A 15,528-nucleotide genomic window follows, 5' to 3' on the forward strand; every position below is an offset into this window, starting at 1 on the left:
TCAATGCCCATGCCAATACTTTGCGTGGAACCCTATCGAATGCTTTCTCCAGATCAACAAACCCAAGAAACAACTTCTTCCTCTTCTCCATGTACTTCTCCTGCAAGTGCCTCACAATAAAGAGCGCGTCTGTCGTTCCGCTTCCTGGCATAAATCCCAACTGCATTTCATCGATCTTCACCTTCTTCCTCATCCTCCTCTCCAACACCCTTTCCAATACCTTCATTCCATGCTCCAATAACCTTATCGCTTGGTACGAGCCACACTCCAGAGGCTCACCTTTCCCCTTGTATAGAGGGACGAGGGTACTCAGTTCCCCCCTTCCATCCCTTCCTTCACTTCAAATGGCACCACAGCTGACTTCGCTCGTGAGAAGGTTGAATGCCTCAATTATGTTTGCTTCCAAATCTTGTGTCCCCAGGCCCCCACTCTCGGTATCCACCCTTCCATGTCACACCCAACTGCTCCTTATTGACCTTCTCAGGTGTTTTTGCACTTCAGAAGGTGAAGAAGGTTCTTTCAACCCTCGACTCTGACTCTGCCGGACTGGACGGCAGCAGCTCATGTTTACTAAAAACTTGCTCTGCAGCTTTTGCACATCCTATATCTGCTCCTTTAACCCTGTTATTTGTGATAGGTCATCTTCCACCTGCTTGGAAATCCATCAACATCAAATGCACTCCATAAAAAGGTGCAATAACATCCTCCGAACTACACACGTCAGCTTACTTCCAATCATCAGCAAGGTCATGAAATCCATCATCAAAGTGGATATGAAATCCTTCCTTTTATCCAACAACCTTATAGCAGATCATCAATTTGTTTTCAGACCAGGTCACTCCATCTTGGACATGCTGCTTCTACTCACCCAACAAGGGATGGAGGCCTTCAAATGCAAACATGAGATCAGGGCCGTCTCTCTGGACATATCTCATGTTTTGTTTTTTATAGTCGGGCACCCTGCCTTACTCTACAAACTCTCTGCCTATGGCATCCATGGCCAACTCCACACATGGCTTAGCGACTTCCTCTACTCTCATAGCCAACATGTGGCACTCAATGGAATCCTTTCATCGCCTGTTTTTGTCAAGGCTGGAGTGCCCCAATGCAGTGTTCTAGGCCCAGTCCTATTCCTAATCTTCATCAACGATCTCTCTGGCTCTGGAAAATCCTCTTTTAGTCTCGGCCAAATTTTGAAAAAGGGGTTACAAAGGTAGTTGAAAGCATTTCATGTTAACGATTGGCATTCAGGCTCACTTTGTATTTTAGGATATGCTGAGCTTGATTAAAGGGTTTGCCACATTTGAATCACTTCGCCATTGCAGATAGGTCGGTGGTCTCTGTCTTCTGCCACCTCCTTTCTGGTCTTACACCTCTGCTCTTTCCGTACTTTGTTCCCCAAGGTTTCTGCAGGGCACACACGGTGCATCATCAACCCTCTTTTGGTAAAACTACATAAATCCAGGATCATGACCCACCTCGACTCATTTGTTCTTCATTCCACCTACCTGGAGAATGAACTTCCATATCGTCTTCAGTCTCATTGTTACCTTCAGGTCTTCAAGACAGATGTTCACCACCATCTTAGATCGTCCCCCAATCCAAAACAAATATCTTTTCTCCCCTCGTTAACCCCACCCAAATCACTCCTCCTAATTTTCCAGTTTTTCCTCCTTGGAGTTTCTTTCTCCATGCATGCGTGTTTTGCCTCCTGATTTTGTCTGTCATGTCCTGATCCGTTACGTTTGCTAGCTCTTCCACAAGCCTCGACTATGCAAACAAAAAAACCCCCAAAAATGTGGGAACACTCATTCATCGCAGCGACATTACGTACTTCCCATGACTTGATTTGCACCTCCCATGTGCAGGAAATACCCTCACCTATAGGGTTAACAAAACCTTAATCTTCACTGAACAACTCTTCCATAAACCTTTATATCCATACAAAACATTTCATCTTTTATCCAAGGCAAGGAAATAAGTTCAAGTTAATTGTGCAGTCGGCATTATGTTTATTAATTTTTTTAATTACCCTCGTTTATTTTTTCATGTCAGGTGGCAATCTTTGCCAGAAACGATTGTGACAAATGACACGTTGCAGTTACAGTCAGAGTGCAATTTTACTGCATCTCATTCCAAGTTAAAAGTAAATGGAGGCACCTCGAGCTTTTCTGATGATGATGTGTGTATCATGGAGACTATGATATCTGGAAGCATGTCCGAAGGCAATGTGTCGAGCAGCCGTCGGAACTTGGCCACGACAGGCACCGAGGTATCCAGCAACTCCACCAACTGAAGTTAAACACACACCATGCGACTTACAAAAAAAACGCAGTCAACCAACTCAAACCTCACACGTGTTACACTATTTAATGTCCAATTCGCAGAGTACGGCTCTTAATGGTTAATGGTCATCCAATGGTGGTCATCCAATGGTGACAAGTGAAACTTCTGCTCAGACAGGTCAAAGGTGTGTGCCATTTCTCTGGTAGACAAGTCAATATTTCTGAAAAACACAAGTCAATATTTCTGATGCAGACATGATAAAAGTTCTGGCACAAGGCAATGGTGACCTCAAAAGGCTGGAAATCACAGAGAAATACCATCAGTAACTGCCATTCCACTCAAACGGTGAAAGCAAAAGCAGCCATTGTGAGCAAGTGCAAAATCTTGCCACAAACCTGAAATCTCAATATCTATAATCAGAGCTATACCTTGCTAAGGGGATATTCCAAAAATTCTTAGTTTCTAAGCATTATTTTGACCCCACCAATATCATCAACAATTTGAGAGAGTCCATTTTCTGATTATTAATCCTATAGTCTCACTGGAGATCATCTCTGACACCTGACATGATGAATCACCAGCACATATCAATTAATGGTTCCAGCCCAGAAGCCTGTAATGGAAAAAGAGCTAAAAACCTGCAGGCAGGGGCGTCGAGAGCCAGCGCGGGCCCAGAGGCAAACAACCTCGGGGGCCCCCACCCTCACCCTTTCTCTCTTTTATAGCTTTTTAAGGAACTTTCTTTAATGAAGATCCTAAATTTGAGTAGCAAAGAGATGACAAATAAAGCAAAATCACAGCAGCAACCTTTTTAGGTACATGTGTTGAAAAGTAAACAAATAAAGTATTAACAAATTAATCTACAGACTTGGCATTTATTATGGAATTTTTTTTTTGTGGGGGTGAACTTACTGAAGACGTCTTAGAACCAAAAGTTCATTGGAATTATGTTGAAATTATTCTAGATTTTGTTAATGTGACCTTTAAAAGAAACAAAAACCACGTTTGACATTTCGAAACAAATAAATTGATCCTTGAAAGTGATGCAAACTGATATCGAACTCAATTCATGGACAGTACTGTGTTAAACTTCTGTACGTTTTCCAGAAGTATCTCTATTTTGCACATTCGCCAAAAAAATTTTTAACAAAAACAAAAGTTAAATTACGACTGGGATTACGGACAGTAAAATTACAGTTCAGTACTTCGTGTAACCCCCACGAGCATTCAGGAGAGCACGTACACGTTGAGGCATGCTGTTCACGAGATTTGCCAAGGTTTGGACAGGAATCGCTTGCCATGCAGTGACAATAGCCTGCTGCAATTCACGCACAGAGGTCGGCTGCTGGTCCAAGTGGTCGATTTGACGCGTTAATTCTGCCCACAAGTTCTCTATCGGATTCATATCCGGGGACATGGCAGGCCACTCCATGTGCTCGACACCACGGTCAGCAAGAAAGTGTTGGATCATGCGAGCACGATGAGGCCGTGCATTGTCATCTTGGAAGACAAAGTTTCCTCGAAAGGCTGCACGAGCAAATGGAAGCAATGTTTCTTCCAGAATGGCCCTGCACTCCATTCAGAACAACCAGGTCAGTTTTGCCCCTTGCATGAAAAGCAGCCCAAACGGTCACCCCACCACCTCCAGCTTGGACTCTTGGCACTATACAATCTTTGTTGTAGGCTTCATGCACTTGTCTGCGCACTCGGACGCGGCCATCTTGACGATAGACCAGAAATCTAGACTCGTCACTGAAGATCACGTGATTCCAGTGTCCTGGCTGCCAATGATGGTGCTCTCTGGCCCACTGCAATGGGCGCTGACGGTGTTGTCTGGTCAGGCGTGGCTTTCTCAGGGTACGCCTGGCACGATAGCCTGCTTGAACCAGTCGTTGGTTGACTAGCCTTCTGGATACAAGCACATTTGTCAGTTGCTGCCACTCAGCCCTAAGCCGATTAGCTGACTTGGTACGGCCATTGCGGACTAACCAGTGCAGCTGGCGATCATCCCTCCTTGTGGTTCTGCGGGGACGTCCTGGCCTCGGTATTGGAGTAGGGACACCCCTCTGAGCATTTCGTTTCAGGATCTATGACACCTGACCTTGAGTGATGCTATACTGCCGAGCAATAGCACGCTGTTTCATGCCAGAATTTCGTAAAGCCACCACTCCATGACAAACAGCATTGTCGAGTTGACGGACCATCTCCAGAGGAAGCAGCAATAACTTTTGGAGACGTGCAGCAGTTGTTTTCCACTAATACAGAACGCAACAACCCTTGTATACCCGAATGTGAAGCCAATCATCAAATGCACCTGTCCATACATTTTGCCACGCCACCTGTGATATAATCCTGTTGTTGACTTCTTGCTGCGACAGACAATCAGTGACATGGTTCTTTTAACAAATAAATCACCAAAGTGTAAAAGAAACTCACCAGATTGATATACTGAGTTAAGAAAGTAAACCTAAGTCAAGAAAAAATATATATTCCATATTAAATGCCAAGTCTGTATTATCCAAGTTGAAGTTGGTGCACCTCGTACGTGTTACAGAGTATGGAAAATACAGTACAGTCAAATTGTCCAAAGCATCATGGAATGCTCCAGACAAACGGCCTGAACCAGTATATAACAAGACCAATCGGAGATTGCAGACCCTCACCAGGACATATTTTCAGTGGTTTTTAAGGATTTTGTGTTCTAACAAATATGGCGGCCGAACCACGTGACCGATGACATCGTCATTACTTTTTTGCTCCACCAATGTATTCCTAGATTATGTTCAAGAATTCTCATCTTGATCGGATGAAGCTTTATACTTGTCGAATTATGACGTCATAATTATCATCAAAAAATTATATAGGTGGAGTTGCACCTACGGTGAAAATTTCCTGTCAATCGGACCAACGGTTGCAGAGAAAATCACATTTATTCTGTGCAGACATATTTATTCTGTGGATTGGGAACTGAGTACCCTCGTCCCTCTATACAAGGGGAAAGGTCCCTCTGGACCCTCTGGACTGTGGCTCGTATCGAGCGATAAAGTTATTGGAGCATGGAATGAAGGTGTTGGAAAGGGTGTTGGAGAGGAGGATAAAGAAGAAAGTGAGGATTGACGAAATGCAGTTTGGATTTATGCCAGGAAGAGGAACGACAGACGTGCTTTTTATTGTGAAGCAGTTGCAGGAGAAGTACATGGAGAAGAGGAAGAAGTTGTTTCTTGGGTTTGTTGATCTGGAGAAAGCATTTCATAGGGTTCCACGTGAAGTCGTGACATGGGCATTGAGGAAGTTAGGAGTGGAGGAATGGTTGATCAGAGTAGTGATGGCAATGTACAAAAGAGCGCGCACAGCTGTAAGGACGAAGGACGGGAACAGTGGTGAGTTTGAGGTGAAGGTGGGAGTGCATCAGGGGTCGGTACTAAGTCCACCACTATTTTTAGCTGTGATGGAGGTGCTGGCTCGGAACGTAAAGGAGGGTTTACCGTGGGAGTTGTTGTATACAGATGATCTGGTGTTGATGGCCAGTCAAACAGTTGTTGTATACAGTCAAAATGGCCGACGGCCAGGTCTCGTGGCGCAACAGCACGGCGATGATTATCTCCTGAATCAATAGCAAAACCTGACACGCAGGTTAACCTGTCACAGCGCTAACCACGCTGTCATAGGAATCCCTTTCATGGGAACCCCAAAAGTTCACTACCGACTTTCGTTCGACAACATTCGCCCCGGACCTTGAAGCAACTCGCTTCTTCTCCGACTTCACTAGCTCCGCCTCTTTTTCCCCTCTTCTTCCTCTTCGTCTTCGTGTTCCGGTTCCCGATCCGGTTTCCTGTTTCTTGTAACATTAACTTTTTTTACCTTTTGAAAACAGTTCATGGACAATAAACCTTTTGAACACAATAATAGCACATGGAATCAGAAATATTTACAGTGGATGCAAACCACCACAACGGAAGTGACGAATCCGTAACACTTCCCCCCCTCAAGAAAGAAAGTTTGAACATAGTGAAAACTTTCTTTGTAGGCAAAACTCTCCCCACAAACAAAAGTAAGCCCACACCCAAATCATCAATTCCCGTGAGCAACGATAATCAATATTTCCCCCCAAAAAACAACAAAACTTCAAACAACCTACAGAGATTTCCATAGTTAGTTCACTCTGGACAAAGCATCAGCAACGACATTGTCCCTGCCCTTTACATGCTCAATTTCCAAGTTGAACTCCTGCAAAGCCAAACTCCATCTCCTCAACCTCTGATTTTTATTTTTCATTTTTTGAATGAGGGTTATGGGGTTGTTTGTGATCAAAAATCCAAAGTCAAGCAAATCTACAGCACTTTTTTAGAGAGGCCGAGCTGAGAGCCAGGTTTCATGGTGGTTGGGTGGTGAGGCCTGGAAGTATTCACGACATGGACGCCTATAGGAATGTGGAGTTCACGGTTAATACGTGTAGGAATCTTGGCTCGGCGGCTCCGCAGCATTCAGTGCTTCAAACTCTTCCTAACTTTCATAATAATCACGGTTGGAGCGCTCGTCACTGTAGTCACGGGAATAGCTGTCTCCTTCTCGGCCACTACCCTGATAATCATCCTTTCGGGAGCTGCCGTAACTCTGGGAGCATCCATAGTAATCTCGACTGCGGCCACCACCAAAACTACGACTTCCACCTTTTCCTCCTCTGTAGCCCCCTCGACGCCCATGGCCTGCCTTCTCTACTATTGAGGTTCGACCATCCAAATCCTTGCCATTCCAATCCTTTTCTGCATCTTTGGCATCCTCTGTGTTTTCAAACGTGACAAAGCCAAACCCTCTTGACTTTTGCGTCTCCCTGTCTTTTATCAGCCGCACTTCCAAGAGTGGTCCATATTGGCCGAAGACATTGTCCAGAACAACTTCCCTGGTTTTGAAGTTCAGTCCACCCACAAAGAGCTTGCCAACATTGCCTCCATTCATGACTCATGTGTGCTGACACTTAGTTTCAGGGTACTTGACAAGACGCGTCTGTGCCAAGCGTGACGTCAGTACCTTCCTCTTCTCTTCAGAGCGTTTCCTACCCATAGCACGAGTCGCGGTACAGGATGGAAAGATACCCGGATTCACCTGCTCTAACTGCGCGGCATTATTTTCCATACTAGGCTTTTCAACAAAAATCGGGTTACCAGAAACTTGACCACCGGCCAAATCATTCCCGATAACAAAAGATACTCCCTCTACAGGCAGAGTGGCTTGTAAACCTACGGTGACTAGTCCTGACACCAAATCAGACTGCAAATGGATGACGAAGTGGAGCTTTAACATAGCCACCAACCCCCTGTAAACGAACACTAACACCAGTTGCCGTCTTCTCTGACAATGGCAAAATGCCTTCAAGCATCAAAGATTGATGTGCTCCTGTGTCCCTCAATACCCTAACCGGTCGCTGGTTAGTCAAGTCTCCATCCAGTGACACAAACCCCTCTGAAATAAAAGGTTTGTAACCCTCTTGAGCAAGGTCATTCTATGATGCCGTAACTTTGGCATGGGAACCTTCACAAGGCACTGTCCTCCAAGGACAATTTCTCGCATTTGCCAATGCATTCGGAGTTGTACTAATCTGACTCCTCTCCTGATTTTTCCTTTCCAGGGCAAAACATTGGGACATCAAATGTCCAGGTTTCTTGCAAAAAGCGCAAGGAGGCCCGGCGGGAAAACTCGTGGTCTGCCTCGAGCCCCCCGGAAGATAAGTCTGTCTTGGAACTGTAGACTTCTGATCCCGAAGTCGCGGTATCAGATCTGTCCTCATCGTCATCTCTAGGCCGCCCCCATGAATCTTCGTTCTCCGCACCGGATGTACCATAACTCCCCTGGCGAACTCTAGGCGGGAAGTTAGGTTTGTGGAACCCCATCCTGTGTGTCAAGGCAGAGTCATCTGCCACGGTGGCTGCCTCATACCACTCTGGTACCTTCTTTTCCTCCAGATGCACTTTAATGTCCTCGTGGACACACTGTTTGAATTCCTCGACCAAGATCAATTGTCGCAACGGTTTGAAGTCTTTCCCAACCCCTTTCGAATCACACCACCGATCAAACATGGTTTCCTTCATTCTGGCAAACTCCACATGGGTCTCACTCTCCCTCTTCCTGGTATTCCGGAATTTTTGCCGGTAAGCTTCAGGGACCAATTCATAGGCTTTGAGAATGGCTTTCTTCACTTCCTCATAATCTGTGCATTTGTCAATCGGTAAAGCCGAAAATATATCTTGAGCTTTACACACCAAAACACTTTGCACTTACATAGTCCAGGACCCCACAGGCCATTTTAGCATTTGAGCCACTTTCTCAAAGTGTAAAAAAAACTTGGCTACCTCTTTTTCATTGAAGGGTGGAACCAGCCTCACATGCCTACCAACATCCCAGGTGTTCTGACTAGTTGTCGAACCAGCCGGCATGGATGCTACCTCTCCCCGTTCTCCCATTAATTCCAACTTCTTGAGTTCAATTTCCCTCTGACACTCCATGTCACGTTCCTTTAACTCCCTTTCAGTTCTCCTTTCCTCTGCTCTTCTCTCCTCGAGTTCACTTGCAGCTCTCCTTTCCTCTGCTCTTTCCCCTGCTCTTCTTTCTTCTGCTTTCCTTTCCTCTGCAGTTGCATCTTCATTTTCCGGAGCTCCACATTTTCTTTTTCCTCGGGTAACCAATCCAAGGCTACCTCTTTCCATGTTCCCTGTCCCACCAGAGATTCTACCACCAATGTCTGCATCTCTACCTTCTGCATACTAACTCGGACCTCCAAGTTAAAATGTCTGGCCAATATGAAGAGTTCCGATTTTTTTAATGCTTGGAACTGTGCCTCATTAGGGGACGCCGCAAACTGTTTTGTGTCAAACACCATGGTGACTATCAGTTAACACCTGTTAACCTTCACACAAAAATGTTTCCAATTGTTTTGAAAAATTTGGGAATTTTTGGAATTTGAAAAAATTCCCCTATTTGGAAAAAAATCCAAATTTGAGAATTTTGGGAATGTTAGGGAATTCTATCCCAGACGAATGTCATTAGGGAATTTAATCCCGGACGAAGACCCAATTTCGAGCCCCCGAGCCAATTGGACGAGCCCCCAATTTCTGTTACGTGCTCCTCCCCGACCCCCTGATCACGGTATACCTCCGAGCCCCGAGAGGAGTCACGGCAGAAAAATGTATTATTCTGTGTGTCAAAGATCAATGGAGAAGCCACCCCAATTGTTGCTCACAAACAAATATTGTATTAAGATCACACAAGAATAACAGTACAACAACAATAGTATTCAAAAATACAATCAATATGTCCTATGATGGTACCATCAGTTTTGTAATATATAACTCACTGTGCTCCAAGTGAGTGTAACAAGAACATTCCCCAATGTCTCTTATTCCCGGCTTCAAGATGAAGTTGATTCGCTCCAGCGATCGCTAGAACGATGTCCAATCGAGACCAGAATCCCATGCGGATGGCAACGGCAGTCACACAGCCGAAGCTGTACAAAGGCGCCCTCAAGGCGACTGGGAAATCCAAAGGCGCCCGGCAGGTGACTGAGAGATCACACCCTTGGGTATGGCCGAATTAGCCTTCAAAAGTCTGCGTCACACACACGCCCCAGATCGACGTCTGAATGCGGTGAGAAGTCGAAAAAACGAAACCGCGAGCGAAGCACAAGTCCTGCGCGAGTCAAAATGGCCGACGGCCCGGTCTCGTGGCGCAACAGCACGGCGATGATTCTCTCCTGAATCGATAGCAAAACCTGACACACAGGTTAACCTGTCACAGCGCTAACCACGCTGTCATCATTGGAATCCCTTTCATGGGAACCCCGAAAGTTCACTGGCGACTTTCGTTCGACAACGTTCGCCCCGCACCTTGAAGCGACTCGCTTCTTCTCCGACTTCACTCGCTCCACCTCTTTTTCCCCTCTTCTTCCTCTTTGTCTTCCGATTCCCGATCCGGTTTCCTGTTTCTTGTAACATTAACTTTTTTTACCTTTTGAAAACAGTTCATGGACAATAAACCTTTTGAACACAATAATAGTACATGGAATCAGAAATATTTACAGTGGATGCAAACCACCACAACGGAAGTGACGAATCCGTAACAGGGGTTAACAAGGGGAGATGCAGAAAATAGGGCAAAATGGAGAAGATTGTCATGGGGACCGCAAGGCTAACCCCCGCTCTTGCAGGGAAAATGGCCCTAAAATGCCTGTTGTTTGTTGTTTTGTTGTTGCAGACAAACAAACAGACAGACAGACAAACAAACAGACTCAAATGCAATACCCTCTCCTCAGGCGAGGGTAATAAAATGCACACAAGGACAAAATTATTATTTATCCGTGTCATTTACCTGAATATTTCACCGAGAAAAACAAATGGTCACTTTTATTTAGCCGCATGATCGAAAATAAAAGATAGCGGAACGTTTGGACCGATCGAGTCAATTCGCACCCTCAACTGTTGAACACTATTTATCCATAAGATTGGCAAAAAAAATTCGTGAAAAGATAGTGGGTTTTTTTTGGACAAAGAGGATACAAACCCATTTCTTTGTAATGCACATTTCTGGTTAACAACCATTTTCTGTAAAGTTTGAAACTGTACTATTAACCGTGGTAAATGTTGTTTCGTTTCCGGCAAGAAGGATGGCAAGGAAAGCAACATCAGCTTCTGGGTTTAAATTTAACCATGAGAAAATGAGGATGAGCAGATGAGGGGTTTCACTCTACTGTTTAAAGATAATTACAGGAGAAGCTCGGAACCCTAGCCCTGAGGCAGCGACCCCCCCCCCCCCTGATCCCTACTCTCGACACCCCTGCCTGTGGGGAACAAAGGAACAGAGATCAGGTTGTCCAAAAATTAATGCTTCAAAATTAAAGATGTTGTGGGAGAAAATTAATTATTTTGCATACGTAATTTGTGTAATTGAATGGATTTTCTTGAGCCTCCACCTGTTGTTGCAAACACTTAAGTTTTAATTGTTTTGCTTGCTTGAGCTCCATTAATGCATGTAGTGATCAGCTTTAATTGTGTTCTATAGAACTTACTAGCCGAGCAACTATTTACTCAGAGCTTTTCATTGACAGGTCATAAATTAGGCTAAAGGCAAACGGTTGTTCGGGGCAACCTGCCTGCTCGGATCAGTTCAAAAGTTTGGGAAAAGTTTCCCGCCATTTGTAACTTGAAAACTTTATCTTGGAGAAGTGAAGGCCAACTCCGTGTTGCATAACGTGCTCCACACCTGGTGAGCTGATAATTAAAATTACAAAGCATACTTTGTTTTCCAAAAGGACTGTCTATGAGTTCGTAAAACCGTATACTCAAATGGTTTGGACTATAGAACAAACATTTTATTATTAGTAATACTTTGTATAAGCCTAGAGAAGTTGCTCTAAAGCTATTTTTTAATAAGTGTTGAGCTTCATGAAAGGTTGCACCCGACACATCCCACTAAAAAGATTAGATTGTGACTTCGCAACTACATTGGAGGAGTGCCGTTCTTTGGGGGGAAAAAACTAATGTACACTTTCTTTCCTTTTGACACTGGAATTCAGCCCAACAAATGTATTATGATATAACTGTATGCCTCACAATAACTGAGAATTGTACTTTCTGTAACCCAAAATCTCTCCCAAGATGAAAGGAATGGACAAAACCAGATTGCCTTCATCACTCTTGAATCTCTTGCAACTTTCTTATCTTGTTCCCCCATCCCCGATCTAAGTCCCCCCCCCCCCCCCTCTCTCCTCCCCTCAGCCCAGCCCCATTCTCTTTTTCTTCACAAGTATAAGAAAGGCTGCGCTGCACAAATGCTTCTGGATTTTGCTTAGGAATTGTTGTGTGTGTGTGTGTGTGTGTGTGTGTGTGTGTGTGTGTGTGTGTGTGTGTGTGTGTGTGTTCTTTTTGGATTTGGATTCATGCCAAGTGGTTTTCTGTACTCCTTTGATGTATATCTTCCTTGTAACATAAGCAAAGTCCACCACGTTTCAATAAAAATCAGATTGTCTTCTGAACAAGTTTGGACATTAATTTTTGAGTCTGTCTATCATTCAAGGCTAAATAAATTAGTTCCACATCAATGCAAATGATCAGAAAGAAGACAAGCTCTCAAACTTCTTGACAAATGCAGACAATCGTCGATCACGAATCGCTAACTCGTCTGCATTTAATACTGCTACAGTCGACACTATTAAAATGTGTACTTTGCCTTGTGATGACGACATGCAACATTAGCATGTTCATTACCCCGCACACACGAATAAAAAGTGGGGTTAAGCAGTTGGTTCGCTTTGCTCGTCTGTCTGTCCCCAAACGTCAGTTTACGATTGAGGAACTACTTAATTTAAATTGAAAGTTATCTTTTCAACATGAATCGGAAAAAGAACCTGTAGTTTAGTTTAGCAGTACTTTGACTCTGAATTCGTCCCAATCGTGTGTGCGCAGAGAGGAGCGAGATAATCTTTTAACCGTGTCTTCCTGTCTGGCAGTCAAACAGAATTGAAAATCATTCCAAACAAGAAATTTACTGTTTTTGGCGATATCGTAAAGGACACAAACAACAGGCACAAAACAACTAACAAAGTGTTAAATAAGGTGGTGTAAAAGACGCTGCATCAATGGCGGTAAACTTCTGATTTTTTTTCTCAAACATTTAAAATCTTTATTTTATTTCAATTGAATTACATACTTGAACACGAGAACACAAATCACCTTTTTGGTACTTCCAAAACCCTTCCATTTAGCAGTACTTGGACAAAATATTACGGCATTTTACTTCATCATGGCCAATCAAATTTGCCGCTCACAGACCCTTCCCATGTCCTTTTTTCTCAAGACAGCGTGGGATAAGGTGTTCTATGAATACACAACTTGGTTGAGCTCTCATGTACAGTGTTAAAAGTTTTTGTACATAAAAGGATTTCTTTTCAAAACTTGCTATATTATTGAGCATGTACTGTATCGCTGATAACATAGCACAATAATCAATGAGATGCGCAATCTCCATGTGAACAGCAGAAATTAATATAGAATAGCGTTTCAGAGTAGGTAAAATGTCAGAGAAGACATATAGTATTTCGGACAAGGGGAATCTATCCCAAACTTGCCCAAGAACAACCAAGTTTGAAAGTTAAAGTCTAAACCTGGATTAGATAAGTAAATGAACACCAAGTCGTTTTCCAAGCTGACAAAAAATTGAACGACTGACGATACAAAAGGAAATACCTGCAGAGCGTGTGTATGGAACTGGCGAGTGAGGTCCAGCAGCCTTTCATCGTGTACTTCTCCATCCAAATTATCTGCCCCTGCTGGATCAGGCTGCTCCAGCCGGTCGAGTTGTTCAACATCAGCCATGACAAAAGGCCGATCATTCTTGATGGCCGTTACACGGAAGCGACAAAGCCCTACTAGCAGCAGTGTGTAGTGTGGACGGGGCCAGTTACTGCCCGTCACTTGCACGATCAAGGCGGCGGTGCCAACCCTGAAAGAACCCAGCAGGCACAGACAATGCAAACACATTTACAGAAGATGCTCTTTTCTTTTTAAACAAAAGCTAAGCTTATAATAACCAAGGGAACTCGGATGTTTTGGAGCTGTTCGGGAAAAAGGAATAATCTTAAATTAAATTTTAAAGTGCGTATAACATGACATTGATTGCTTTTGCAGTGTGTGTGTGTGTGTGTGTGTGTGTGTGTGTGTGTGTGTGTGTGTGTGTGTGTGTGTGTGTGTGTGTGTGTGTGTGTGTGTGTGTGTATGTATGTATTTATGTATATATATATATATATATATATATATATATATTGTTACGGTTCTTAGAACCTTCACTTTGTAAATTTAGTATTAAAATTTCCTATGTACATTTCCCCTTTAATTGGCTGTTAATTGAAATGAGTGCACCGTAGCTAGTCCATGTACAAGCACGTAGGCCACCATATACCCTTCTAAATAGTTATTTCCTTATTATGTGTATCAGTTAAGGCTCTGTCTCCCATTAATTGACACTGCATTGCACCGAATTGAAATAAGATAGGATCCCTCCGACACCCCCATGGCCTCTTCAAAGTGCCAGTAACTTTGGGTGGGGTTATTGGCATCACCTTCACCCCAAGACTCCATTGCACACGAGGTCATCTCGGAGCAGAAGGTGGGAGGAGTCAGCAGAGCGCCAGGAACAAGGCGTGGCTTTGCCAACGCCTCCTCAAGGGGCGGGATCGGTGAGCCCTCGCGACCAATCAAGGCCGAGGCGAGCTCACCGATGGGCATTTCCAACAGGCCGGCGGCTTGATCGCGACGCGCCTCATAAAAAGGGGGTGGGGAAGGACTGCGGAGTCAGATGCGTGAGATGCGGGAGATGAACCACACATGAGCGAGGGACCTCCGATGACCTTTGAGTCCACCGCAGCTTTGACCACCGCAGCTTTGAGCTTTGACAGCGGTTTGGGCCGCAGCTATGAAGGAACGCCGCCGTGCAAAACCGATTGAGGAGGGTCGGCGGCTGCTCACCTCGAGCCGCGCCATCACCCCAACCGGGCCCGCATCCTTCCCGCCCTGTGATCCCACTTTCTCGCCCGTCCAGCCATCCACCTCCTGCCATTCATTTCTGCTTCATTCCCCGTGTAAGTCTGATTGTCGTCTGTCCTTCGTGTTGTCCCTGGGAATAAGTAAGACTGTGTAGACAAGCTAGAAATTGCTCTGTGTCCTTCTGATCCTTCCATTTCCCTGTAAATTGCATTTCATTTCTTTTCTGCTTTGGTTGCGTGTAAATAATTAATAAATCCTGTTCTTCCTTACTCTGCCTTCTTTTCTTCACATCCATTCGTCCTTATCTTTTCCATCATTGAATACCTGTGGCACGATTTGGCCAACGAATAAGAATCGGGTATAGTTTTTGTTAATGGTTCGAGCCGCGGCTGCTAATCCGCTCGGCAAATAACATCTTGTCCGCGGTCTCGAAAGAGGTTGTTCACCTGCCTATCTGGAGGGAGCTGGGCAGCTTCAGGACTCACGTCGGTCAGTCGCAGACAAGGGGGTTAATCCCCCCTTGGTAAGGGGAAAAGGGGCCGACGGTGACATCCGCAACAATATATATATATATATATATATATATACATATATATATATATATATATACATATATATATACATACATATATATACATATATATATACATACATATATATACATATATATATACATACATATATATACATATATATATACATACATATATATACA

General features: G+C 44.2%; 1 protein-coding gene across 1 annotated transcript in view; it reads right to left on the reverse strand.

The window, feature by feature from the left end:
- The window catches only part of LONP2 (lon peptidase 2, peroxisomal), a gene marked incomplete at its 5' end in the record, with an annotated part of 103,853 nt that extends 90,080 nt beyond the window's left edge, over nt 1-13,773 (reverse strand). Inside the window, 2 exon segments of the mRNA XM_068105087.2 lie at nt 2,161-2,292; nt 13,518-13,773. Of these exon segments, the coding sequence (XP_067961188.2) occupies nt 2,161-2,292; nt 13,518-13,646 (261 nt within the window).
- Nucleotides 13,774-15,528: the final 1,755 nt, after the last annotated feature.

The sequence above is a fragment of the Myxine glutinosa genome, chromosome 2 (genome assembly GCF_964187855.1).
Source record: "Myxine glutinosa chromosome 2, kmMyxGlut1.1, whole genome shotgun sequence".
Taxonomy (NCBI): Eukaryota; Metazoa; Chordata; class Myxini; order Myxiniformes; family Myxinidae; genus Myxine; species Myxine glutinosa.